The sequence below is a fragment of the Sinohyriopsis cumingii genome, chromosome 8, assembly GCF_028554795.1.
Source record: "Sinohyriopsis cumingii isolate HCF-2022 chromosome 8, ASM2855479v2, whole genome shotgun sequence".
NCBI classification, from domain to species: Eukaryota; Metazoa; Mollusca; class Bivalvia; order Unionida; family Unionidae; genus Sinohyriopsis; species Sinohyriopsis cumingii.
Genome location: NC_142968.1, coordinates 70417113 through 70440755, shown reverse-complemented (window position 1 = coordinate 70440755; position 23643 = coordinate 70417113). Strand labels below are relative to the sequence as shown.

Sequence of the window (23643 nt, the reverse complement as noted above, 5' to 3'; positions counted from 1 at the left end):
AAAACTGAATTACTGTATTTTTGCGTAATATCACTGATAAAGCGAAAGTATTAAATAATTCTGAAACTGGCATATTGATTACTTATGTCACAGCCAATCTCCATAAAGCATTTGAGGCTGCTGTATCTGAAATGTTCGTCTACCGAGCTTCATGTGTTAGGTGTATGGTTGACATTGGTTGTTTATCGAACGCAGTATTAATTAAGAGCAGCAGATTTTGCTAAGTCCCTGCAAAAACACGGCAAAGCTTTCCAAAATCCGTTAGTAATAATTGGCTCCAAGGATTTGTAAAGCGATTACCGGATCAGAAAATGTTAAATGCCCAGAAACTACATATCTACAGAGCGAAAAGAGCACACATGGATGTAAACGATAACGCAGGAATAATAATAATGTAAATAAACTTACGTAAAATAAGTAACTAAAAAATAGCGTCTTCATGACCGAGAAGGCAGGGACATTTTAAATCCTACTGTTTTCACTAGTCAACAATCTTATATCATTTTTATATAATCGCATTAAGTTTAATGCCTAATCTTTCATAATTATTACAGTAAGTAACTGCACCATATCAGCCACTGTCAAACAGACCATACAAACAAAGCATTACGTCGGGGTGGGGGATAATTGTGGTCTAATCCATAGCATTGACCTCGAAATTGGGAATGCTATTACGTGTCACAAGTGACAAATAATGGAGACTGGAGGTGCGATGCCACTACGGCTAGCATGACGACCTCGCGACCATAAGGGTGAAAGTTCGAATCCTACCATTGGAACAGCCCAAGTCGACTACTGTGGTGTGTTCTTCCGCAAGGTGCTATACTCCAACTGTCTTGGCACAAAACAGCCAACTTGTGTTGTAGTGCATGAAAACACCAAAACCAGCCACTCCTTTCATTTGCCAGCTGATTTCAAAGTATATCACATTGGAAAATAGCGATTAATTAAGTGCAAATTCCCGTGAACCAATCAAATATACTTCGTTTAAAATGGACAAATAATGTCGGGAAGCGGCTAGGAAAATATGCTTTACGGGCTTTCAATAAGGGATTGATATTGTACCACAACTATTTAGTCATGTACTATTCCGCTCTCTAGTTTTGCATTTTGCACGTAAGTTGCAAGAAAAAGAATTTCACACTTTTCCTCATTGGTTACCTTGGTTACATTCTTTATATTTTTATAAAAGTAACCCTTAATTCACTTATGTTTGGGGTATGATGGATTAGTGTTATTTTGGCTATCGGGTATACAGCGTGGCCTTACTTCAGACGTGCATCTCTCAAAAGAAGGATAGGTCTGCTTAGTCATTTTCATTTCCTGGACTTCAATGGTGAATTTTTAAAAAAATCAAGAAGATGAATATATATATATATATATATATATATATATATATATATATATATATATATATATATATATATATATATATATATATATATATATATATATATATATATATATATATATATATATATATATATATATATATAGATAGATAGATAGATAGATAGATAGATAATCACTTTGTTTTCTTTATAGTGTCTACATATTTTGTTTGCCACTACTGAATGTTTCAGTGTCCAAATATTCTAACTATGAACTCAAGGTACAGTTGTTATCGCAAATTTTCTGCACAACTTCGCCAAATTACACATAGACAACCACACCATAATTCTCATATTCTAGAATAAGTAATTTCCATTAAATCAATACCACGAATGCTTACATCTAACTCTTATATCACCACCAAAATGAGAGAGGAAACATTTCATCAAAAATAGTCTGGGGTTGCATTCACACGTACTAACCCGAGTTGACATGGAAGCGGCCATTTTGTAGACGAGACGTTGTTCCTCTAATTACATATATCGAGAAATCTAATTGACAGTACATGAAAGTAGCATAAAGGAATGCAAACATTCTCTCCATTGTGCTCGTTATTATTGCTCATAACTTCGCCTTATACCTGTCCATCTTTCAGAGGTACATAAGAAAAGGTACTACATCAGGACCATTGTCAAACTTTCAAGAAGTTAAAATAGAATTTTAATTGACAATAATGTTGCTTACATCTCCTTTAGGTATGCATCTATCACTCTAGGTAATTAGCTACCAAACCACTTTGAGAGCAATCGAACTTTAATTCATTTAGATCTTTAACTCTGTCCTGGAATGGTAATAACTGTAAATGCAATAGCTGTAAATAATGCCTCCCCCCGCCATTGTGCTAGCGTGTGTTATGTAATGATCAAGTTCCCTACTATAAGCTCCTTTGGTGGCGCTCACCAGTTTTGTATGTTGCATAGGATTAGAATTTTAAAGAAAATGAATTTCCCCGCGTAACCTCACTGGTGATACTGGCTATTAAAAAAGGACCTTGCATATCTTGGGTATAATTCAAAGAATCTTTAATTCCCTTTATGTTGGTGTGTGATTGATAGGTACAGTATTGTTTATAGAGTATATTGCTGGGCCTTACTTCAAATGTGCATCTCTCAACAAAAAACCTGCTAGCTCTTCTTGGTCATTTTCACTTCCTGGACTTTGGAGGTAAATTGTATAAAAAAAAGTCCGATAACGTTTTTTTTACATTTTATATATTTGGTAATTCATTCATTGCACTCTCAGAAGCTGTTAGTGTCTAGTCTGGCAAAACTCATTTTCCCTATTTTAATAAATAGTTTACTTTAGACTAATTCATGCTGATTTTATTAGCACAAGGCAGCGCTCATTTTAGTTGGTAGATCATCTAGAATTTCCAGAAGTACAACATCCAATGAAATTTCAGCTACAGTACATGAAAGTAACAGAGGGGTATCAATAGTATCTCCATTGTGCATGTTGCAAATGTGAAAACTTCACGTTACACCCATCACTTTCCCAGAACTCTATGATACATGTAGATCGCCCATTTTAAGTGTGTGTGTGTGTGTGCGATTTGGATTTTTAACGTAGCTTTAAAAAAAAAATCAACCATATCGCTACGATATCGCCAGTGTGGCACTTTATAGTGATGTCTAGCACTGGGGCATCATGCCGCAGACACGTATCATGATGTCCCACCCAGTCACATTATCCTGACACCAGACCGACCATTCCTAACACTAACCTCTTAATGCTGAGCACCAATCAATTTAGCTGTTTGTACCATTTTTAGAAGTCTTTGGTATGACTCAGCTGAGTTTTGAACCTGCATCTGAGGCGGACACTCTAACCACAAGGCCACTGGACCCTCACTTTCTTCAATGCGTGAGCTGCATTTCTAGCATGACGTTTTGGTTCTATTAGAAGATTTTTGCATTCTTACCAATAATTTTTAAATCCTAAATTGTTTTTAATTAATACTATATACTAAATTCACTTGTACTCACTGAATTTTAAAAATATTTGCTTGTTGATGTATCAAGTAGTGCGTTGCGCTTTTTTGTCCAGTTCTTCTGTTGTTGTTGTTCTGGGGTTTAAGGCCATTTTTCAGCACAAGATATACTATACATGGCGGCCAGTATAACTGGTGGAGGAAGAACCCTGGAAAACCCAGGCTAGAACCACCGACCCACGAGAAGCTACTGGAAAGCTTTCCCACGTACCCACGCTAGCCCAGCCTTGGACTCGAACCCACGCAGACAGAGGTGAGTTGGCAGTGATCCGAAACGGTGAGCGCTTTAGACCACTCGGGGCCCCTGTCCAGTTCTGTATTTGTGATATGATGTGTTTGGGTGTAGAGCTAATCATGCTTGTTGTAATGCCTTTTTTATTATTGAAATGTCGGTGAAAATCTCTGTAGAGCTTATGTTGAATTGTTGTTTGACAACGTCGATGATAAATAAATCTTAGAATCATGTGGACAGACACGTCCTTATGCCGATAAATCAGCTCCACGCCTGTAATGATACTGAAGGTTTAGGGGATGATATAACATATTCGTTAAAATATGCATATATTTGCCGACAAACTCGTCTGCACACATTAGTGTACATTTCAAGGGCGCCTCAGAAATGTTAGGGGTGGGGTGGGACAAACATGTAGTCAGCTATTAAGTTTTACAGATGCAGGTCAAACATGTTTAGAAGTGAAATGGCGGGGGGGGGGGGAGAGATGAGATGTATGAGATCTGTAAAGGTAAGCACGTTTAACCACTTCCCCCACCCCCGAATTATTTGAGAGTCAGCGATCTTGGCATATTGGAACGCCTATGGCTGGGTTAGGACTCATGCCTGAAAATCCTATATGCATAAAAGCACAGGGGCTCGTTACAAAGAAAATTTGGATTATCCGTCCTTGAATCGCTATTGTTACAGGTTAGAACCCCCATCCCTCGATTCAAGGACGGATACTCCAAATTTTCTTTGTAACGAGCCCGTGTGCATAAAAGTATCAGGATATACCTGATATGTTAAAATAAAGACATTTTGTTTCCTATTTATAAAACCTACCTAGAAATAGTACCTGCATGAGAAATTTTGAGACGGACTTGACACCGACTCTAGGAAAATACAGCCCAAGTAAGTTGTGTGAAATAAAGGAATGATTGATGAAAAAAACTGTAGTCAGTTATTTATTAGAAGAATGACTTTTATATCAATGCTAAATAAAGATGCCGATATACAGAAACTGTGGTAACATCGCAGAGTATAAAACTTGCAGAACATAAAGCATTACAAACTGAATACTACCTCTCTATTTTTGGACTTGCTCATGGGCAAGTACCTTGCAAACACAAGCTTGTCTGAGCCAAGTTTAGGCATGTCCCAGGATTGCTCAGTCTTAAATACCCCGATGTAGAAGGAATTGTGTTAACAGGCTTGTTTGCGGATATAGCCATTGAAAAAGCATTCATTGTAAATAAGGAAAAACAGAACACATTTCAGCATTTTTATTTACAAATACATAATGGCATTTGTATAGTTAATTTTGCATGAAAATTGTTATAAAACAAGTGGAATATTTAATCTTTATTACAACATGGAAAGTGTATATACCTGATTTTAATTAATTTCCACTTACAGACAACATCAACACTGATGTGTAGTTGAGCGATGAGCCAGCAGCAGATTAGGGTCTATGTTCTGTGTTGCACTGATTACTCCAAGCAAGCTGCAAATACTCTGATCTATTTGCAAATTATATGGTGACAGATAAAGGTCACAATTTTGCTGCTGGATCCGATTTGTAAGCGAGTATAGATAGCATATTGTCAAAATCATTACCAAAAAAATGAATGCAGAGATACAGCAGAAACAATAGTTTTCTGAAACTTTATACCTGTTCCTAAATATTGTTAAATTATCTCCATTAATAGATTACATCAAAGACGACATTCCAAAATTTATTAAGAATAAATGTATGAGATTCATGTGTATAATACACAATGACATACAATTATGAGTTGAGAACAGGTGTATAATATACAATGACACAAACAGTTATGAGTTGAGAACAGGTATCACAGGTGATCCTGCATAGAAAATACTTATGATTATTATTGTTGTTGTCGTTGTTGTTTTTATTGTTGCTGCTGCTGCTTAACTGCTGCCTGCACCACCTGTACCTAAACTGCATCTCTAATTACAATTGACTATACTCAAATTGAAACCTTTATTCAAATGAATATTTTTTAAAATCACAAAGCTAAACGTCACAAAGTCAACCACAATACCACCCTGTCAACATATGGACTAAAATATACATTAAAAGAACCATAATAGATAATTAATTTACTATAATAGACACTAATTACTAACATTGCAGTTCCTTGAAAAAAATATTTTAAATTCCAACAGATGGATACATTTTTAAGATTGCCAGAAGGTATTATATATCGGAAATATTTTTCCTAAAGCTAGTAATTAGTTAATTAAGCTATTAATTAGTAATATTTTTGATTATGAAAATGCAAATGGCTGCAGACTAAATTTGACTGACTGTTACAAATTTAAATCTTGGCAGCAGCTGTCATGGACATGAAGATTCTAAAACTAAAACTGCAAATGTGTAACCTTTATGAGACAGGAAAAAATGTTAGAACAGGGGTTGGCAACCTTCGGCATGAGCGTCACAAGATGGCACATCAAGAGATTTTATGTGGCACGCAAAGGGCAGCCACAAATATCAATTTTAACAGTGTTACTCTCTTACTGGTGGCATGCGCTCATTCATTTCGTAATTAATATGGAAAAAAGTGGCACGCTATGTAAAATAGGATGCTGACCCCTGCATTAGAATATACAAAGATGACCTCAAAAGTCAAAATTAAACTATACCTATGATAATGTGCTTTATTATTATTACTATATACATATTATGAAGTATCTGATAATGGCATATTGTGGTGATTAATGAGACATTCCCCAAGTGGTTATATAATCCCTGGGACTATCTTCTTTTTCTATATCAAAAAGATATCTGCTATTTGATAAGATATCTTTTCCATATTAATTAATTTTTCTTCTTCGGTAGCCCTCTTTCTGCACTGTATAACAAATAATAAATGAATTCCATGTCAAGATATAATTTCAAAAAAATTAGGCCAATATTTACAAAAGCTATCCACATAAATCATTTACGGTATATACTTGCTTAAAAGTCAAGACCAGCTGCAAACTGCACAGGCCCAGATCTGCTATCACATAACACACTGGCAGATCTGGGTCTCTGTTGTTTGCAACTGAATTCCAGTTATAAACAAGTACACACAGCTTGTGCCTCATAAATTTAACAGCAGAAGATAAAAGGCAAAATTAACAAATGAATATAATAACAAAATCTTTCATCACACTGCTACCAATACACATTCTAAAAATTGGGATATGTTAGTCTTGGTTTGCAAACTAAAAGTGATTACTGAAACTTGGGTGGAGCCACTGTTATCAGATAGACTGCCAGCTACACAAGGCCACAAAGCTCACGTCTGAATGCCGAAATAAAACAATAACAAATATAACCATAACAAGTAAACTCAAAATCATTAAAGCCTTTAAATACATCAGGCCCTGGAATATTTCAGATTTGACCGTTCTGTGACGCAAAATCCATCCCAACAATAGTTGTAATATCAATCCACACAAGTAATATGTTAATAACAATAATTTGCTCCTATTTTCAGATAATGACAGTTTGGTCTGATTGGTTTAGTGCTTTAAGCACAGCAACACAAGCAGGCTATTTAGTGCCAAGGCAATTGGTACAAAGTCCTTTGTCCAAGGACACACCACATTAGCTGATCCACCCTTGTCTCAAGGTAATATTTGAACTCAAACCCATTTGGTTGCAAGTTTGCCAAGCTAACCACTGAGCCACCATGTAATTATTAAAGAAAAGAGTTTAATAACTAATTATTAGTTTTAAAAAAAACAGTAATTATTAAAGAATAGAGTTTAAAAACAGTAATTATTAAGAAAAGACAGATTAATAAAAGTAGTTTTTAAAGAAGAGAATTTAACAACAGAAATTATTAAAGAAAATTATTAAAGAAACGAGTTCAATAACTAATTATTAAAGAAAAGATAGTTTAATAACAGTAATTATTAAAGAAAAGTGTTTAATAATGGTAATTATTAAAGAAAAGACAGTTTACTAACAGTAATAATTAAATATGAAAATGTTTAACAACAGTAATTATAAAAGAAAAGATAGTGTAATAACAGTAATTATTAAAGAAAAGACAGTTTAATAACAGTAATTATTAAACATGATACTGTTTAAATACAGTAATTATTAAACAAAATACACATATTAAAGTATTATATCTGAGAGAAAACATTGTAGAAAGTTACTGTCTCAAATTATTAGAGAATCTGGAACTTTACCGATGTTGTAATACAGTTTACTGTGTTAACTGCATTGGCTGTGACAGATTTGGAACCGTTCATCAAATTCACCGTTTTCAGTCTTTTAATATGCATTGCAAAGAAAATCTCATATTTACTTTGCAGATGTAGTGAATTATTTTTCACTTGTTAAGGTGAAGTGGAACCATTTCTTACTGTCTCTCATGGCTTTTCCACACAAGATAAATATATATATGTGAAGTGTAATATGACAATACAATTTACAATTTGCAATCAAGTGTTAAAGCATTGCATGGTAACTGAATTTAATCAGAATTTTTTTTATAAGAACAAATATCCAGAACCCTAACATCTACTTTTACATATTTTGTAGTTAATTTAAACTGAACAGCCAGCCAAGCATTAGGAATATGATGTCATGCTGCATATAGAAATATCATGACATATATTTTGAAAGACATTTTAATGAACAAATATTGGAGCCTTTCATGATTGTATGGGGGGAAAGCTTAGTAAACACATTTATTTTATGCTAAGCAGTGAATTACTTGATTTTCTAATTAAAAAAATATTGATATTTCACTGTAGTGAAAAAATAACTATTTTTTCACTACAGGAGCTACTTTTTTGGGTCAGAACATACCTCCCTTTGATTTTCTGTCAGTCAACTAACTTTTTCCTTATGTACATATCATTGTCATTATTAATAATCCCTGTCTGTTATCCTTGAAACTTGTAGCTTGTTATTCTGGAAATATCAGTTAATTTTTATCAATCTGATGTGGAACTAATTTTGTGTGCAGATACACATAGCACAGCAGAACATGCACAGTAAACAGCTGACATTACCGTATGAAATCTGCTAATTCACTGTGCCACAAACTTTAGGTCAACAACTTATGTGAACATAAAATAAAAAGAATATTTGCTTGAAACGAGTAAATAACAGATACATTTCATCTCGTGGGTGAAAAACTCTAGCATTTTCACTCGTGGCTTCGCCATTCATGAAAATACTGAGTTTTTCATCCATTCGATGAAATATATCTGTTATTCACTCGTTTCAAGCAAATATCCTCTACGTATTGTATAGTTACCTCTCTTAGCATAATTAATGGGAGGTATGTAAATTTCAACAGTGGAAAAAAGATGGCTTTGCTATGAAGCACCATGCGTTTAGTATTCTCTTTATAATAGGGTTTGATGGAGGCTCAAACTGATGAAATAGTTGTAAATACACATTTGTAGAAAATGGTATAAGCAAAATGTGACATTCACAAAATTTGAAAACTGCTAATGATGGACTGAAAGTTAGAAGAAAAAAGCATGTGTAATATTTCACCAAAAAGTATACAAACATATGTTTTCCTGTTTATATGGGTTCCTGTTTATATAATTAATATATGTGAAAGTCTATATGACGTTTTTTGTATTTTTACAAGATGAGGGACATTTGCAATTTCATCAGTCAGTAACATTTTAAGTGATATAAAATGTGTCATATTAAGAAAACTGAAATTGTATCGATCCCAGCTCAACAGTTTATAACTTTTTATGTAGTGCTATATAACCTGATCTTGTTGCATATAGCAAAACAAAAAATTATCTTTTAATATCGCAACAGAAATATTGCAAATACATCATTCATTCTTTCAATCAAATGGTATACCATACATACTAAATTATAAGTGGAGTCCATGATTTGCCTGCAAATCAGGGTCTCTGTTCTTTGTTCATTTGATTATTCCTAACAAACTGCACAGACCCAGATCTGCTGGCATATTATGCGATGGCAGATGGGTTGGTGCAGTTTGCAGTTGGACTAAACTTATTTATGAGTATATATAGTAATTACATTGAACCCTCATAAAAATGCTCAGCACATTACTACCCTTTAAAATTCATGTATCCTTGCTGTGAATTCAGTATTTTTCAAGGGGTAACAAGTTTTGCCATTTTCATGGATGCTTCAAAACCACAAATTCAAAACCCATGGGAACAATTATTCTTCAGTATAAATAAAAAGAATCATGTACAGCTACCACAAATCCATGACTGTTCTAAATTTATCCATTGATAAAGCAACCCCCCCACTCTTCATCATTTGTATGAAACTGGCCAACATTTACTAAAGAAAATATTAACAACCTTTAATGTCTGATATATTTATTAAATTCATCACAGGGACAAATGTTGCGAGTACAGTACAAAAATATTTTTCACAAAACCACAAAAATCCCACAAAAACTGATACATACAAGATTGAATTAAGTGACTTTAATTTAATTTACCTAATTTTAATTCTGAGCCATTCAGAACCAATTATAATGGGTGATAACATGATTCAATACCATACTGGTGTGTTATAATGTATATTTATGGTATACTGTGGCCTTGTTTGACTACATCTCATTATATGGTGACCTCATATTATATGTCTCACATGATCAGCATCATATAGTGAAAGCATTATAAAGGAGATTCATGTTTTGACCTGTTCTTATTCTCTTAGGTTTATGCTATGTTTTTAGCACATTAGAGGCTATACATGGCGGCCAGTATATCTGGTGAAGAAGAATTGAGAAAAACCAATTACCAACAGGAAGCTACTGGCAAGCTTTCTCACACACCCATGCTAGCCGAGTCTAAGGCTTGAATCCACAATGACAGTGGCAAGATGTCAGTGATCTGTAAAGATGAGCACTTTAGACCACTTGGCCCAGGGCCCAAGTTTTGACCTGTAATTGCACCTTAAAAAATAAGTCACAAGGAATGAAACTAAATCCAATTACAAACACAAAGCTTTTGAAGCATTTTTTCTTTTACACCATGCATTTAAAATGTAGTCAACTCAGCTTACAGTTTATATACAAACATTTACAAATAATTTACAAAAGATCATGAATTAGATCCTGCATTGTTAAAGACCCCGTAATGAGAAAGTCCAGATCTAAAGGGTCATGCCTCAAAACAATGTTAAAACACTGTAACAACAACCTAAACCAACTGATAAAAATACAGACTGCTACATCACACATCACACTTATATGGGTCAATCAAAAATGAAACAAATGAGAAAAGATATGATTTTGCAGAACATATTTACAACTGTTCTTGAATTGTTAAGACTGCACGTGAAAATTAAGACTAGTATATAATACAATTAAGACTGTGAAATAAAATTAAGACTAATAAAATTAAGACTGTATAGGAAATGTTGTGAATGCTACCTTTTCATTTCTTAGGTTTTGGAAATATCTGCAATATAATTAAGTTAAATATACTCGTTTAAAAGTCAAGCCCAACTGCAAATGGCAAAGACGCATATCTGCATTTGAATAATGCACTGGTAGATCTGGACTTATTCAGTTTGTATCAAGTAAACAATAGAACAACCAAAATAAACAAATAAACACTGATCTGCTGGTGCACTGTGCTACAGCAGTTCAGGGTCTATGCTGTTTAATTTGTGACTTTATTTACATGCAAGTACAGGCATTCTTATCATTCTAATTTATACAATTTCTTTTCAGTCAAAATTTGGTGTTTCATATCCACCCACCCCAAGGGATTAAAAATTATTCTAAAATATTCCTGTAAATGGTACTGAATTCATAGCAAAGTATGCTGTGCATTTTCAATACACATTACAAGAGTAAAATTCTGCTTGTGTGACCAATGCAGGTGATCAACTTGTGGTCATGTATAGTGGCTTAACACATCTACACATACGTGTGAATAGGTCATGTACAATGGCTTAACATATCTACAAATACATGTCAGTGGTCATGTATAGTGGCTTAACATATCTACACATACATGTCAATATGTCATGTACAGTGGCTTAACATATCTACACATACATGTCAATAGGTCATGTACAGTGGCTTAACATATCTACACATACATGTCAATAGGTCATGTACAATGGTTTAACACATCTACACATACATGTCAATAACTCTGATAATTTCATATGAAAAGATATCTCTTATGAAAACCAAAATGCAGACTACCATATGTACCTGCTTGTAAGTCAGGTCCAACTCCAAATAACATAGATTCCAATCTGACATCACATAATGTGCTGGCAGATCTGGGTTTACACTGTTTGTTCTACTGATTATTCCTAACATATTTTATAGAACCAGATCTGCTAGCACATTATGTGAGAGCAGATCTGGGTCTATTAAGTTTGCTTTTGGATATGACTTGTAACTGAGTATATACGGTATGTCAAATGTACATGCAATGCAAGCTACAGAAAATACAGTATTGACAAAATGATGTAATATCTTTTTCATAGGACATTTATATTTACATGAAAGACATTAACTTTCTACATGTTTCAATGCCATACAGTTCCACATTCAAGCACATCCATGAGAATATTACTACATAATTGAATTTTTGCAATCTTTACAGACCTAGTTAAAAATTGCAAAATCATGAAAAATAAACAAAACATTTGTCCATTCCACCTACATATGTATTGTTATACATAAGAATATTACTGCATGACTAATTTTTGTAATCTTTACAGACCTAGTTAAAAATTGCAAAATAATGAAAAATAAAAAAAGTTTGTCCATTCCACATTCAAATGCATCCACGTATTGCTATACATAAGAATATTACTGCATGACTAATTTTTGCAATCTAGACAGACCTAGTTAAAAATTCAAAAATTGAAACAAAAATGGAAATTTGAAACTCTGTATAGAAAATATAGAAAACGATGCATCGTCTTAGACTGCTCTGGTGACCTAGTGGTTAGAGCATCTGCTTCTGATGTGGGAGGTTGTGGGTTTGATCCATGGCCAAGTCATATCAAAGACTTACCACAATGGTACTAACAGCTCCCTTGCCTGGCGCTCATCATTAAGAGGTTAGTGTTAGGACTGTTCGGCCTGGTGTCAGCATAATGTGACTGGGTGGAACATCATGCTACATATCTGCAGCATGATGCCCCATTGCTAGATATCACTATAAACTGCCACACTGCAGATATTGTATCAATATGACTGATTTTTTTTTAAAGCTCCGTTAAAAATCCAAATCACACACACACACACATTGTCTTAGAATATGCTGTTAGTACACACTGTATGCAGTTGTGAACCAGTCTGATTTCTTCCACTATGTCATTTTGGCAAACAGTAATATCAAAGAGATAACAAATCAAGGTCATCTCTGCAAACAAGGCAATTATTTAAGCTATGCAACTTGCAATCACTTTGACAAGAAACTTTGTACAAAATTGTGGAATCGCTGTGGCGGTCTCTTCTGCCACCAATATTCACATTGCTCTCATTGAAATGTCTATCAAACAGTTTGCCGACGTGAGAAATTTCTGTGGGATATATTTAAATTCCACTCAAGGTTGGCTTATTCCACAAGGGACCAGCCCATCTCCCATAAGTACATGCAGAGACACTATTGATTATGTCATTATGCTTATGATGTCATGAATATCTTAAAAGGTTGTGGCTTTTATAAAACTTAACAAATTTTCCCATAGTATAATCTGAAATCATCACGTACAATAAATTCTCTATTGTAAACTAAAAAGTAATATTCTATTCAATGATAAACATATTTTTAAATAGAATATTCCGCTGCTTAGCTGATGAGAACATTTTTCCCCGATATGTATTAGTTTGGAATAGAAAAAATCTACCCTTGGGATCTGAATTTTTTTGTAGCAGCTCAGCAAAGCCTTTTTCATGTCTATAAATTCTGCCTCTATAGCATGGGATTTCTGTATTTCTATTTACAAACTCTGAATGGATGGGGTGGGATTTCCTTACTTTGCATGTAATGGAATGTTTTTTCTTCTTTATTTACTAACATAGGTTAGATAAAGTATTTAAAATAGCTTTTACCATATGCTTGTATTAGGGAGTAAATATCATATATACTCACATAAAAATTATAAAATGTACCATATATACTCACATAAAAGTCAGATCCCACTGCAAACTACATAAACCCAGATCTGCCTGCACTCAATACATCAGCAAATATGGGTCATTGCAGTTTGTTAAAGTGTATGTCAATGTGGTCATTGTCCAAATTAATTATTAACTGTTGTTCTGAGATGCAACACCATATTTAATTTAATCAGAGTCTATTCAATCCTGATTGAATACTCTGCACCTTAGGCATCACCATAAAACTTCAATGAAACTTACTGATCACTATGGCTTTTAACAGTTGTGACCATACAGGTATTACAATGGATCAAGAAAGGAGGACATCAGGACTATCATGACAAATAACAGGGTAGTACAGAGTTTTTTCAACACTCAGATTTCACTGTGATATCACAACATGCAACATTCTATCCAGTTTGTACTAGATCATACCTTTAGGTTGACCTCATTCAAAATTGTCCATGTACTTCAACATTGATTTTTGCAATATTTATTTCTTAGGGAATGTAAATAATGACCTTCCAAAGGAATATGGATGTATGAAGAGCCAAAAATAATTGCCACTAAACATCTTCTGTAATAAAATTATAAAAACTTACATCCATTACTGAAATAGCCATTAGTGACTGCCAACAGGACCAGTATGACTTGTACTACAAGAGTTGAACAACACACACCCAGATTTGCCAGCATATATTCTGACAGCAGATCAGGGTCTATATTGTTTGCAGTTGGACTAAACTTAAAATTGAATATATATGGCTGATCTTGGAATTGCGCAACCATTAAGCATTGGAGCTCAACCCATTTTCATTAGCTTCTGTGTCTTCGTCCAATTTGATCAAATCTCTGACTGGATGGTGCTGTTCATCAATTTCAATGTGAAGATCATTAATTGACTCATATACATCATAATCAGTTCTTTCATTTTGCCCTTCAGAATTAGACTTATAAGCATTCGTCACTTTGCCACCATTTTTATTGCTTTCAAGACCTGCTGCTGCATCCTCCAATGAGGTGTTAATTATATTATCATCCTCTCCATGGTTTGATGCTTCCATGGTTACGACCTCTTGTGAACTTGCTGAAGAAACACCAGAGGTTATAGGCACACAAGGACTTCTTGGAGTGCTGTACAGACCTTTCATTTCATTGAAGACACTCTTGGGAGTATCATAGAGACTTGAACTTCCATTCCCAATCAGATTCACATATATCCCAGTTTTCTTAGTTTCTGGCAGAGATGACTCTGATGTTTTGAATTCATTTTTCTGTGTTGCCATGGGAGATGTCTGGTTTGCTGCCATTTGTGACCCTTGCATTGTTGCCATTAGTGATTGCTGTCCTGTTGCCATTGTTGGTCTCTGCACTGTTGCATATGGTGACATATTCTCTGCATGCAAAGTTGTTTGATCAACGGTGTCATTCGTATCCATTGCAGACACGAAAGGCATCCTGTCCGAATCTGAAGTAAACATCATGTGAGAGCTTGAATAGGGCAGTGTGGATGAGGGGGGAGAATTTTGTAGATTCTGGGGAACAGTGGATAGATTGACAAAGTCTCTGGTATTTTTATTGCTAAGCTTAGGGATGTTATTTACACTAAAATGTGCAGTCTTTTGATTAAGCCGTGCATTTGTCAGGTTGTCAGTTTTCCCTGCAATGAAAAATCAAAATGTACTTAGAGGATGGCATAAATTATCTGTCTTATATTTATAAATCATAACCATGATTAAAACGCTTCAAAACAAGATATGTTTCTATAAAAAAAACTGTTCTTAAAATATATAAAAACTACTGCAAATGGTACATTATAAGCCTGCTATGGGGTACATATTATTATTGTGCCTTTTTGATATAAAACCTCTTTTCAACAGTCAAATATTCAGGTACTATAAGAACCCAGTAGAACTGGTTTTCAATGTTACTGTCACTAAACAGTGCTGCCTAGCAATACTAAATGATGTGTTCGGCTTTGTCAATAGGTCTCTTCCTTGTCTAAAATGCTAGTCCATGTGACATCAGAAATATTCAAAATTATTTACTGATCTAAAAATTTATTACTTTTCATTCTATATATTCAAAATATGAAAAAGTGTCTTATAATCTATTTGATTTTAATTAGTCTCTACTGTGAGTATGCACTCTTTTGTTGCACTATTTAATTTATTTTACAGGAGTACAGATACTTGTCAGAAAAAATCCAACTTTATTTGGTACCAAACATTTTCAAAATTGTCAAAGTAAAAATGTTCTTAGTACAAAAATTTAGATAATAAGAAAATACATAATTATTATTATAATAGACCGATTGTGTCTGAATAAATAGAGTTAATAAAATATTAGAGAGGAAATGAGTATGTATCATAATATTATTGTGTTTCAAATACATTTTGATCAAGTTAATATTAAGACATATCACAGCTGATTTGTTGGTTGGTAAATACACTTTGATTTTTGGCATAAGATACAAATGAATCATCATAAACTCTTCTATGATAAATATACAGAAATTACACAAATCATCTATGATAAACATACAGAAATTACACAGATCATCTATGATAAACATACAGAAATTACACAGATCATCTATAATAAAGGTACAGAAATGACATGGATCCAAGTTTATTCTTCTATGATACAGAAAGTAGATGGATCTTAATTTACTCTTTTTGTGATAAAGAACAGAAATGATGTGGATCTCAATTTACTTTTCTATGATAAAGATACAGAAAGTATATGAATCCTAATTTACTCTTCTGTGATAAAGAAAGAACATTGATCATAATCTACTCTTCTAGAATAAATACAGAACTGGCATGGATCTTTGTTGACTTTTCTGTGATAAAGATACAAAAAGTACATGGATCATAATGTAATCTTCTAGGATAAAGATATAGAAATGGCATGGATCTTTGCTGACTCTTCTATGATAAAGATACAAAAAGTACATGGATCATAATGTAATCTTCTAGGATAAAGATATAGAAATGGCATGGATCTTTGCTGACTCTTCTCTGATAAAGATACAAAAAGTACATGGATCATAATGTAATCTTCTAGGATAAAGATACAGAATGTACATGGATCATAATTGACTCTTCTGTGTTAAAGACAGAGAAAGTATATGAATATATCTCCCTATGCATATCCAACCCTCAACCAAGAATGGCTTGCACACATGCATATATATGTCATACCAAGGTCAATATATATAAAAGCCCTACAGCTACCTTTGTTATTACATGATCGAAAGTCAAATGATATCTATGACATAATGCAGATCTGGCAGGGGATAATAAAAGTTTATGTTCTGATATCCTGTGTAATCACCAGGACATCTATTGTTATCAACCTATTATATATTGTTTTTTAATCAGACTGAACAGTCATTGGTTAAGTTATGTTCCCCAAGAGGTTTGTAACTTTTAGATAAATTAATAATATAATTTTACTGGTGAATGAATCAAAAAATCAAGATACTGACCAAATATCAGCACTGATCAGATCTACTTATTTTAACAAAATCTGGATTTTAATCAAATTGTTTCATTTCAGTGTTTTTAATGACATGTCTCCAAGCATAGATTGTCTGATTCTGGTGTTTAAATGACATGTCTCCATACACAAATTGTCTCATTTCAGTGTTTGACTGACATGTCTCCAAGAAAGATTGTCTCATTTCAATGTGTAACTGACATGTCTCCAAGTACAAATCACCTCATTTTACTGTTAGACTGTGTTCTAGATATTAAGTCAAACAGGAGTTGGCAGTAGTCTGATCCATTTTTTAAATTACTATGGTCAGCATACCATTTTACTGCAGTCCTCTATGGAGTAATGCTTATTGCTGATCAATGCCCATGTACATTATTTTACGTTTATTGTGTGTGTGTGTGTGTATGTGTGACTTGGTTCTAAGAAATGAACGAATCCATATGTAATACACCATTTACAAATGATAGATGGAAAAATATGATTAGTCTTGTTCAAAACATTTCATCCATGTTTCTCTGTGAGATCATTGTCGTACGAGGCCTGGTAAAAGTCGATACAACAAATGTAATGCTCAAAACAAGGATTACCAAACACTGGTAAAATTGCAGACTGGTTGACAGGTTAATCTGCATTCTTAACTAAAACTCTGATCACTTACATGCACACCTTTGATATATTTTGTTTTTGTTTTGGATCAATATAAAAAATGCATAAATAAAACAGGTTTACCAAATTTTTGAGAATCGTGCAAGAAATAGTTGAATGCGATAAAACAACCTCCAATATATTTATCCTGTTACTAGGCCAGTTTCATACTCAAATCTAAAATCAGTTTGCCATTTGCATTGGTATGCTATCTGAATGTTATTTAAATGGTATTTTGGAATAAGTTTTTGAACTGCTTGAAAAAGGTGAATCCTTGAAATTAAATATAGCACATCCTCATTAATGATAATACTGTCCAATGGAGCCATTGATTACAGTAGACTTTCTTAGAGTGAGACTGCCTAATAGTGAGATTGTCTTATAGTGAGACAGCCTTATAATGAGACAGCCTTATAATAAGAATGCCTAACAGTGAGACTATCTTACAATCAATCTACATTATAGTGAGGCCAGCTTATACTGAGACTGCCTTACAGTCAGTGGTGTACTAACAGGTGTGCCAGGGGGGTGGTCAACCCCGGATGACAGCCAGAAAAGGGGGTGCCATCAGGACAGTTCAAAAACCAGTACAAATTTTCAAACCAAATGAAAAATTCACCAAAGTAAAAATTATTTCCAATTTGCTTATGACATCATTGTACTGTTTAAAAATCTACTTGCAAACATAATATATTTTTCTGTGTGTTTACATTTTAAAATTATTTGTTGGAGTGCTAAAGAAAGGCTTTGTCCCAGGTGCCAAATATTCAAAGTGTGACTGCCTTACAGTGAGATTGCCTTATACTGAGACTGTTTTATAGTGAGAATGCTTTATAATGAGACTGCCTTATAAGGATAATGCCTTATAATGAGACTGCCTTATAGGGATAATGCCTTATAATAAGACTGCCTTATAGGGATAATGCCATATAATGAGACTGCCTTATAGGGATAATGTCTTATAATGAGACTGCTTAATAGGGAGAATGCTTTATAATGAGACTGCCTTATAAAGAGAATGCCTTATAATGAGACCGCCTTATAGAGAGAATGCCTTATAATGAGACTGCCTTATAGAGAGAATGTCTTATATGAAGAATGCCTTATAATGTGACTGCCTTATAGGGATGGGAGTATGCCTTATAATGAGACTGCCTTATGATTAAGTAAAAGATAAAAATTCTACTAGTGGTTATGAAATGGGATTTAGGAATGTTCTCATCTTACAGTGAAGTACCTTACAGTGAGGGTGTCATATCATAGTCTAATGAGAAAACAGTCCATTTTATCCTACTGTTGTAGCAATTGGCTATTGCAACTGGATGGTTAATTCTGTGTGCTTTTGAGCCAGTACTGTCACACTCCTTACTATTTATAACAAATACATGTTGAAGCTGCAATAAACTGAATAGCATTGCAAATGTTTCAAATAACATTACAATATTTTCCTGTCAAATAATAATGCACTAATATTTTTGCAAAATGAGTGACATTTGCCTGTAAAATTATGCACCAACATGTGTGCAAAAAATGTGTGATATTTTCCTGTAAAATCATGCACTAATATGTTTGCAAAAATGTGTGACATTTTCCTGTAAAATCAAGTACTAATATTTTACAATATCTGAAATATTTTCCTGTAAAATAAAATTGCTGGTACAGTTTGATGTTTGTTCACTGAATTATAATGACAATAGTAGCATTACTCTACAAAAAATGTTATGGATTATTTGTGAATAGCTTCATATGCATAATACATTGTTAACAATTTTTAATTTTGTGCTTTTATAACCTGTCATTTTCCTTATTTAATCTAGTATTTGTAAAATGACTGTCCAGATATTAACTTCATTTATTGCTTGATGTACTGAACAAAATTTGGTGAAATAAAAATGTATTATAATTTTCCAATGTAAAATTGATTAAAACTTTGATAAATCATACAATGTCTGCTCTCCCTACAAGCAAAAGCCATCTTGCCCCCATTCATGCATACATGCCAGCTTTTACTTACTAACTATGGCTTTAAATAAACATATTCAGCTGAAAATAAAATTGCATGTATTCTAAAGCAAACAAGAAAAGATCAAATACAGATTTTTCCACTGCAGAGCTGTCCAAGTTTGAAAAATCTTATTACCTGTCAAAGGAATTTTAAGGTCAAATGGAAAACCTGATGGTTCACCAGAAAAAGAACCTGGCCTGAATTTAACCTACATAACTTCAAGTTTAAAATCCAGCAATTTCATTGGCTAAAAATTAAAATCTAACTTAAAGTTAACCAATAAGATGTCTCAATGTAAGACTTAAGACATGTCTTGGTAAAATTGAGGCCAGAAGTTAAGACATCTGGTAAGTCAATTTTAAGTCAGACTTAAATTTTCACCCAATCAGAATCCTGCACTCTAAAATTAGTTTAACCCCCAACTTAAATCTAGACCTGGTAGTCCAATGCTAAAGTCAGCACTCAGAACAGACTCTAATATATATATGTAACTCTGAAATCCCTTTTCTGCTCGTCATTAATAAATAAATATCCTCATATTAACGTTTCAATATACTGGAGAAGTGACTTTCTGTAACAGCACACTGGGCTGCCATATTTCATCAGTCTTCTGGGGGCTTTGGGGACAAACTTTGTTAGAACCCTCAAAAACCTACCTGTTACTAGGACTTATCTTGAAGGCTTTTATGGTTTGGTACCACGACTGTTTCTTATCTTTGCCAGCCAATTATGAACCATCTCCCATAGAAACCATATATTTAATCAGATATCTTTTTAGCCGAAAATCTGCTGAATTGTTCAAGAAAAAGTCACTTATATTCTGATCCTGAATCTCTTTCTGGTAATCTTAGTAAAAATTTGCATAAATAATATACTGGATTAAAGTTAACAATTTACAATTTCAAAGTCCTTAGCTTTTGGAATGGAGATGTTCATATTCTCAGTTTACTGAGATTTATAAATGTCAAATCTGATTAAAATAACCAAAACAACAAAGACCAATGTGCAGTATAAATGTTGTCTCCAATGCCATCAATACTCACTTATAAGTCGATTCCAACTGCAAACAAATACCTTGATAAGCCTCTGAGTAATTCATTGGCAGATCTGGATCTACTTTTGTTTCACTGATTACAGTTAAGAAATCACATGGATCCAGATTTGCCAGTGCATTATGTGATAGCAGCTCTGGATCTGTGCAGTTTCAGTCAGACTGGACTTATGAGTTGAATCAGGAGAGTCATTACTATTTAAAGCTTTTAGTTTTAAATGAAGTCTATGCATATTTCGGCATTATTTCTTTTAAATCTTCCTCAGATTTATTTACAAAATATGATTTAAAAATCCTTATAAGTCTGCTGAGCTTGACCTTAATTGAAAGATCTGACAATGAGATTTTATATTATAATTTAATTTTCATCTGATTAAAGATGAACTTTTGTGGTCAACCTACTCAACTTCATCTGACTGTTGCTATGTTGTGAAACCAGGTACACAACAATAAAAATATATATCTCTCATTTGCAACCAGCAACCATGCCCATTCACCATTTCCCACCCCCTTCATAACCTGTCTTATTTTTTTTCTGGCAAATTGTTTGTTTTTGAATTCCATGTGTAGATTCTCCTATAATTTGAAATTCCCTAAGATAGATTTCCTTCTTTATGAATTCCATATGCAGATTCACCGTTAATTTGAAAACTCCCTAAGTGTAAAATTTTGAGTTGTTTTCACCATAAACAAAAATCCTTGCCCTCCCCAACCCTTGCCAAATATCATAAAAAGGTAGTGATTTTAAAAACAATAATTTATAAAAGCTCTATATGGGAAATAACACAATCTATCAAGTGAAAGGAGTTGTGGATGCAAATAGTTTGTGCCAAAAATGCCACCCGAGTTTACAATGATATTGTAGAGTCCTGTCACTGATAAAACATAATACATTTGGTGTTATAAATTATTGTTATATAAATTATTGTTATATAAACTATTGTTATATAACTTTACTCACCTGCACTAAAAAACATTTATGACACAAATTTCAATTCAGTTTCATAAATAATATTCAATGTGTGTTAACTGCACCAAAAAGGTAATGGAATTAAAGGATAGAAGTTTACAGGAGTCTGGGTATATAGGTGAATAATACAATCATTGTAGTAGATTTGTAAAACACAAGACATGTTAATATAGAAATGTAGGGGGTACTGGATTATTATGATATAATACGGGCAAAAGGAACTAGCAGGAAGGTGTATGACTAAGTAAAAACTGCATGTAGTGTTCAATTACTTACACCTTCATTTTGATTATAACGTTTTTTATTATTTGTCTGAAAATAAAGTTGCCTGATGCAATTAATTTTCCAAAAAGAATTGAAAAGTTAATCACTAACCAATAAAATAACTTCAATGACTGAGTCCTCTGGGCTCATTATGAATAAGGAAAATAAAAATTCAACATTCAGCTGCACGTAGGTCAAAGGGAGACAACTTCAAAACTTACAAATGTCTGCTCAGTACTAGCATGACTTGTTTCCCCTGCAGTGAGTATAATTAATTGTCAGAACATTACACGACTTATTGAAACAAAATACTTATTTAAGTATATTTAAAAAAAAAAGTTTTGCTTTTTAGACTGAACTATAATCTGAAAGAATTCATTGTTATGCAAAACATATTATGACAGGTAAGGATTCCATCCATGTCTTACATTTGGTGGAGTTTTGGTTTGCATATAAACTTTAGTATCACACTGACAGTGACATCAGAATCATTATGTCTTAAAATTTTCTCACCCTCCAAAAAAGGCATGAAAAAAGCCAACCCACAAGCAGTTCATTTGAATCACGGAAAAAGGAGGACTTTATGAACATGTCTGGATGACACAAACATTGGGTACAGATAAGGAATATAATTCTAAATAAATACTGGTTTGCATGCTGAAATGTTTGTACTTTTTATTGGATATGAGATTATATGAATGCCAAAAATGTCTTTTAGGCAAAAAACCTTAAAGCGTGCTATGCTTAAAGATACAAAATTATTATTTAGTGTTTCTGATGCTTAACAATAAATAAATATGAAGTCTATTGGTATAAATATTGTCTATTTGTATGAATATAAAATTTATTTACATAAATAGTATGCCTATTAGCATTAATAAAATGTTTATTTGTGTAAATATTATGTATATTTTTATAAGTATTATAAAGTTTTACCAAGCAAAAAAGTATATAAAAAAGAAATAAGCTTTAGAAGAAAACTGAACCAGTCTCTTACCAGCTGGCAGACTGTCACATGGGGATGTACATGTACTACCTCCCCATGCTCCATTTTCTGAACTGCTTTCTGTGGAATTGGAAAACATCCTTTTCTTTTCTGTCAGTTTATTGTCGTAAGTATCATTTGTATCTGCAAGAAAAGAAAAAGGCAAACATTGTACTCATTTCATTCAAATGGTAAATTTATATTTTTATGTAGACAGAGTCCGTTAAAGAGAAATCCATTTTCATGGAGTGCAAGAGAAAAAATCATGTGTTACAGTAGAGATGAATATAATTGACATATTTTGTACTGCAGTATAATGTTATATTGCTGTACATACTGCCTAACATACCTATAACGTTATATTGCTGTACATACTGCCTAACATACCTATAACATTATACTGCTGTACATACTGCCTAACATACCTATAACATTATATTGCTGTACATACTGCCTAACATACCTATAACGTCATATTGCTGTACATACTGCC

At 33.3% G+C, this 23643-nt stretch overlaps 1 protein-coding gene across 6 annotated transcripts in view; it reads right to left on the bottom strand.

Annotated features, from left to right (window-relative positions):
* Window positions 1-4864: 4864 nt before the first annotated feature.
* Window positions 4865-23643, bottom strand: part of LOC149793779 (uncharacterized) — a 115405-nt gene continuing 96626 nt past the window's right edge. For 4 of the 6 annotated variants that reach the window (XM_089967770.1, XM_089967773.1, XM_089967772.1 and 1 more), the window contains 2 exons: window positions 23163-23294; window positions 4865-15386 (listed from right to left, as the gene is read on the bottom strand). In XM_089967770.1, the coding sequence (XP_089823896.1) occupies window positions 14515-15386; window positions 23163-23294 (1004 nt within the window). In that variant the 3' untranslated portion in view covers window positions 4865-14514. Of the gene's footprint in view, window positions 15387-19889; window positions 19919-23162; window positions 23295-23643 lie in introns of all 6 variants that reach the window. The other 2 variants (XM_089967775.1, XM_089967774.1) reach the window with 2 other exon arrangements.